The sequence below is a fragment of the Mesoplodon densirostris genome, chromosome 16, assembly GCF_025265405.1.
Source record: "Mesoplodon densirostris isolate mMesDen1 chromosome 16, mMesDen1 primary haplotype, whole genome shotgun sequence".
Classification (NCBI taxonomy): Eukaryota; Metazoa; Chordata; class Mammalia; order Artiodactyla; family Ziphiidae; genus Mesoplodon; species Mesoplodon densirostris.
In genome coordinates this window covers 24,333,014-24,339,316 of record NC_082676.1, presented here as the reverse complement: position 1 = coordinate 24,339,316, position 6,303 = coordinate 24,333,014, and the positions used below count along the sequence as shown (strand labels likewise).

At 49.7% G+C, this 6,303-nt stretch overlaps 1 protein-coding gene across 1 annotated transcript in view; it reads left to right on the top strand.

The window, feature by feature from the left end:
* Nucleotides 1-1,712: 1,712 nt before the first annotated feature.
* Nucleotides 1,713-6,303, top strand: part of MMP24 (matrix metallopeptidase 24) — a 44,812-nt gene continuing 40,221 nt past the window's right edge. The window contains exon 1 of the mRNA XM_060120616.1: nt 1,713-1,937. Coding sequence (XP_059976599.1) covers nt 1,713-1,937 — 225 coding nt within the window. The remainder of the gene's footprint in view (nt 1,938-6,303) is intronic.

The window sequence follows — 6,303 nt, the reverse complement described above, 5'->3', positions numbered from 1 at the left end:
TGCCACTTATGAGTCATGGTTAAATGAGATATAATACAGTAAAGGGCTTAACCCAGTGCTCGATACATAGTAGTCATTCAATAAATGCTAATTATGTTTGTTATCATCATTTCCTTGTATGCAGAAGGTTGCAGTAATCTCCCAACTAATCTCTTTGCCTCCTCTGGTCATTATTCTATATACTGGGAGGGGAACTAATATGGAACATCTATTAAGTGCTGAGCACTTCATCCTTACAGCAACCTTATGCAGTAAAATCAGCATCATTTTATAAAAGTGAACAGAGACAAGAGATTTGAACATAGGTCCGACTCTAAAGCCTGTTCCCTTTCCACACCTCCAAATTACCAGGTAACCATAAAACATCATTTTCCACACACCATCTTGCTCAAAAAAACCTTCAATCACCACCACTCCCATTTCCCTTCAGAACATAACCCAAATTCATTTTCCTAGGGTTCACAGTCTTAGACTATTTCCCTACATCCCAGCACTTTCCTATGGGAACCCTGTGCTTCAGAGAAACAGATCTACTGCCCCAGCCATGTCCTGTACACCCTCATCTTCCTACCTGACATCATGCCCTCTCCATTCCCCTTCCCTTGTCTAAATCTGGCCTTTCCTTCAAGGCTTAGCTAGAGTTGCCGCCACCCAACCCCTAATGCCTGTCCTGACTTCTCCAGTCCCCCATCAAGCCTCCTCTGATCCCTGGAGCACCTGCCTGTATGCTTTTTGACACTTGGTGTTTGCCACTCTGTGTTTCTTTGTACTTATGCTTTCTCACCAAGCTGTAAACATCTACACTTCAGGGAATCAGCCTCTTTTTTTTTTCCTTTTTTTTTTTTTTTTGGTATCCAAGTAGCCCAGAGCCCTACATATATATAGAAAGTGTTCAATAAATATGGGTTGTTTTGGATGAAAGATGATCTTCCCAGCTGGTTGATGTCTCTCCCTCTGTGGGTAAGAGAATGAGCTTCACCTTAATTTCACCTAATGTCTCCAGGGCTACCCCCCTGAAATGCTCCTCGGGTTTATTCTTTAGTTTCTCACCCTCCCTGCCCTCCCTTCTCCACTGCCACCCTCTCAGACCCTCTCCTCCAGGGCCATTTCTTCAGCTCATTCCCTTCAACCTCACCATTACCCCAGGGCAGCTCCTCATTCCCCTCCCCCAGGCCCAGACCCCCTCCTGCAGTGTCCCGCCTCAGACCCTCTCCCCCAGGACTATGCTTTTGGCTTCGGACCCCCAACCCCGGATATCCTCTCCCAGAGCCGCGGCGTGGTTCTATTTCTAGGATTATTTATTTAGCCTCTTCCCCCTCCCCCTGGGCTGCCACTCAGGCCCCCCTCCTCCAGTTCCACCCCTTTGGACCCTGCCTCCAGAGCGGTTCTTTTGGCCTCTGCGACTCCCACCCCAGCGTCGTTCCTCGGCCAGTGTCTCCGGGCTGGCCCGGAGCCGCCGGCTCCGCGGGTCCCGCCTGGGTGCTGCCCCCGCGCCCCTGGCCGTCCCTCGCCAGGGCGCGGCGCGCGGAGGCGGGGGCGCGCTGGCTGCCGAGGCGGCGGCGGCGGCGGCGAAGACAGGCGGGCCGGGCGCGTGTCCGCGGCGCGGTGACTCGGCGGCTCCGCAGCGGCTGCAGCGGGAGGACCCGGCCGGAGCCGCCGCCGCCGCCGCCGCCGCCGCCATCGCAGCCGGGCGGCCGGGCCCCGCCGCCGGGATGCCGAAGAGCCGGGGCGGCCGCGCCGCGCCGGGGCTGCCGCCGCCGCCGCCGGGCCTGGCCCCGCGCTGGAGCCTCTGGCGGGCCCCGGAGCGGCTGCTGCTGCTGCTGCCCGCGCTCTGCTGCCTCCCGGGCGCCGCGCGGGCGGCGGCGGCGGCGGCGGCGGCGGGGGCCGGGGACCGGGCGGCGCGGGCGGCTGAGGCGGAGGCGCCCTTCGCCGGGCAGGTGGGGCTGGCGCGCCGGGCCGGGGCGCGGGCTCGGGACCTCCGGGCAGGGCGGGGGGCGGCGCCGGGGCCGGGCCTGGGCTGGGCCGGGCCGCGCCGGCCGCCCGGGGCGCGGAGGTGGCGTGCCGGGGGTCCGCGCCGGGGGTCCGGGCTAGCGGCCCAGGGCGGGGACTTGGAAGGGCCGCGCCAGGCCCGCGGGGGCCCGGAGCTGCTTCAGCACCGCGGACAGGGGCAGCGGGCGGGGGCGGAGCGGGAGGGTCGGAACTGTGGCGGTGTGGCGTGTGGCCTGCCTGACTATGTGTGAGGAAAACCGTACAATGCCTGGGAGTAAATAGTAAGCGCAGCCAGTCTGTTGTGGTTTGGGAGAAGGACCCGAGGATGTTCAGGATGGAGACGAGAGGACAGGGCGGGAGGGAGCGGGGGGCGGGGAGGGCGGCGGGGGACGGGGGAAGGACTCGATCACTGTCTTCGTATATGAAGGGCTGTCACGTGGAGGAAGGACGGCCTTGCTCTGCGTGGCCCCGCAGGACAGAACTAGGGCCAACGGGGGTGGGGGTAAGGGTCGCAAGAAGGCGAATTTCGCTCAACATGAGAAGAAGTTTGTAACAATCGGAGCTGCTCATCGCAGACATGTGCAAGCAAAAGCTCCAGGAGGGGACTGGATGGATGCATGCATAATACCTGCCTGGATACAAGCATAATAATAACAATAATGCCAGCTAGCATCGACTGAGCACTCACTATGTGCCAGGCCTGGTGCTGAGTTTTATGTGAATTATCGCGTTTAATCCTCGTAACTACGCTACGAGATAATTGTAATTATTTTCCTCATTTTACAGATGAGGATACAGACTCAGAGAACTAAGTAACTTGCCCGAGATCACACAGCTAGTGAGTAATGGAGTTGGGATTCTAACCTAGGCAGGCTGACTCTAGTCTCCACATATTTAACCATGATATTATCCTATGTCACACAAGGGGGGCGGGGGGCAGTTAGACTAGGTAATATCTCTGGTCTCTTCCAACCTACAGGACTGCAATTCTGATAAGTGACGTTGAGACAGTGTTTTTTTTGCTGAGGAATATCAGAGTGATTGCCTCACTTATCGTAAGAGATGGAGTGTGTTTGTTGAAGCAGTGTATTTGTTCAGAAGAATCTGCCAGAACAGGAATTCTTAATTGGGCATGGGACTCAGGGAGTCTGAAATCTTGTGTAAAATTGTGTTTGTATGTGCAAATGGGTTTTTCTTGGAGAGGATCCCTAGGTTTCTTCAGACTCTCAAAGGGGTACATGATCCCCCCCCCCAAATTAGGGTGTGTAGAAAGTCTCTAGTCCTGCTGGTAGTTTTCTTCCAAATGCCTTATAATTGCTGTTGACGCTTAGTGAAAACTTTCCCTAGCTTGTTTGTGTTTTCAGCTTTATTTCCTCTCAAGGTAATGCATTTCATGAGTTTGTACCCTATAAAAAGTAGGATTCCTTTAGTCTTCCTGAATGCACAGGGTGAGGCTGAAAGACCCTAGCCTGGGATTTAGGAGGCCTGGGCTTCTAACACTACCTTGGCTCCTGGTGGCTTCTGTGACCTTGGGCCATTTCCTTGTCCTCTCTAAGCCTGAATTTTACCATCTCTAATACAAAGAGATAGGGCTAAATGATCTCAACTCTGAAACCCTTTTATTCCTATGATATTTCAAGCATTAAGAGGAGGTTTTTTGGTTGAATATGTTAGGATTTGGAGAGAAGGTAATGCTACCCAGTCCTTATCTTTATCAGTTTTATAGGCTTTGATTATTCCACCTCTCTTAGCCTTTGTTTTTTCATACTTGTCTCCCCCTTATAATAGGCCACCTCTAGAATAGTCACATTCATCCTCGTGAATCATTTTAATTATCCCTTTCTAGATATCCTTGGGTCCTAACTTTCAATGGATGTCAACCTGACCATTCTCCCAGATATGGGACCTTGTCATCTTACACAAAGGAGGATGATTTCCTCTTTGATTTTTAGGTCCCTTCCTGCTTCTGCCTATCTCTTTGTCAGCCTTCCTGATCCCAACACATTAGGACACTGCCTTTAGGAAACAATCCGCAGTAGCTCCCCGATCCCTTTCCTGGGTCAAAACTGCTAGCCTGGAACACAGCACCCTATCTGTGTATTATTCTTACCGGAGTACATTGTTACCTTACATTTCCCACGTTGACATTTATCTGCCATTTTGTGTCCCACTCAGTACCTTCCTTCAGCTCTCTCTCTCTCTCTCCCCCTCCCTCTCTATCTCTCTCTCCTTTGGCAGAGCATGTCCCTACCTGAAAGGGCTTAGTATGATCTGCGGTCCTGAAATTTTCACTTTGCTCTACTTTTCTGCATCACTGATAAAAAATTTAAATCAGACAGGTCCCAGCATGATCTCTTGGGGACCCCTGCATTCTTAATCTCCTTTCATTTAGAGACGTGACCAGCTCCATCTATTTATTTATTTCCACCTATTTATTTATTGCCTTCTATTGTTTATTTCCTTCTACCATTTTCTCTCTGAGTTCTCAGGCCCTCATCACCCTCAGTTCCATGGTGTCTCCATTTTCCATTTCTAATATATTGTCCAAAACTTTCTGAAAGATAATTATATCCACTCCTTCTGTGGACAATTTGCACACTATTATCCCCTCATTGAATCCTAGTGGATCACGTGATTGAAACCTTATAGAAATATGGCTGCTTTTCAGCGAGAGGATAACGTTGCTTAGTCCTCTCTCTGTCTTTTAAGGCCTCTGCAGTCTGACTCCACCGCCTCACTAGAAGCTGCCTTTTCCCCTGCTCATCCATACACATCCTTACTCCAGACAAGCTTGTCTCTCCTTTATCCTAAGATAAGCTCCCCATGTTTCCCTGGACATTTACACATGCTGTACCTCCCCCCATCCATCTGCCTCCTTTCTTAAAGTTCCAGCTCAAGCCCTGCCTCTCTAGGAAACTCTCCCTGACTTCTCTAGGCATTTATTTCTCTCTTCTCAGAAGAGCACTTTGAGGCAGCTCCAGCCAGCTTGTCATTTAATTTTTTTTTTAATACTTAAACATTATTTTCAGGAAAAGGGTTGTGGTTCTTAGGCAGGGCCTTCCGCAACCAAAGTGCTTTATGTTTTTAGATCCAGCACAGTCCTCAACTCTCAATGTTCGTTGTTAATTACTCAGAAAGCCTCCAATGATTCTTCTCTTTATCCTTTAGGCCAAAAAGTTACATGCATCTGAAATAGACACTCATGGGCATGTGGTCTCAAGGTGCCTTCTAAAACCCTTCTTAGGGATAAAACTTATTGCCTGCCTGTCCTTCCTTCAATGAAAATAGAGGCTATTCTGCTTGTCAGTGGTTCCACAATGACACCTTTGAGTTCTTTCATATAGGCTGTCATCAAGTGGTAGTGATATACAATAGAGAGGAATTGAGAGGTGGCCATGACCTTAGAGATCCCTAAATAAGCGCACTTAACAGATACTTTGTAAATTGCCATAAGTGAGTTGCCCAAGGTCACTAAGCCTGATAGTAGATGATTCAGAGCTAGAACTTTCCCCCCGTTTCCTGACTTCTTGGTTGAAAGCGTTTTCACTATCTTTGGCTTTGATTTCATATTTCTGATCTTTTATTACCAAAAGACAAAACCAAAAAAAAATTTGTTCAATCTGTTTTCTCCTTTGCTTTCTTCAGTCTTTCTTTTGTATTTTGCACATTGAGGGGTCCCACTGATTCTCTAATTGGCTTCCTGTGTTTGGTTTATTTAAAGCATCTCTTTCTATTATTATTAGCTGAGTAGAATGCCCCATAAATAGATTTTTGGCCCTCCTAACTTCCAATTTGATTGTGAGGAAGGTCAGAAAGAGACAGAAAGAGACAAGCCAATCAGCACAGGCCACATGAGTGACAGAGTGTGACTCCAGGACCCAGGGCTTATTGGATTCCTGCTCTGTAGACTGGTTTTGAGGGGTCTGCTCTGGGCAGATGGAGAAAGTTCCTCAGTTTGCACCTGTAGTCAAGGAAAGTTAGAGCCCTAAATGAGTTTAGGGGTGGGGTAGGCCTATTAAGAAGCACTAACAGACTCCCAAGCCAAAAATGTATTTCAATGTGATCATGGCCTCCAATATATCTTCATTCTTGTCTGAAAAAAAATTCTCACTGTTAGGAAGTTCTTCCTTTTACCTAACCTGAGTCTACTCTGCTGCATTTTTAAATCATTTTCTCTTATTACTACTATGGTTTTTCCTATCACATTAATAGCCTCATATCTGTAAAGCACTTTGCATTTTCCAGATGCTTTTATGTGCCTGGCCCCACTTGATCCTGGCAACAACACCATGAGGTGGACTAGGAAGATACTGT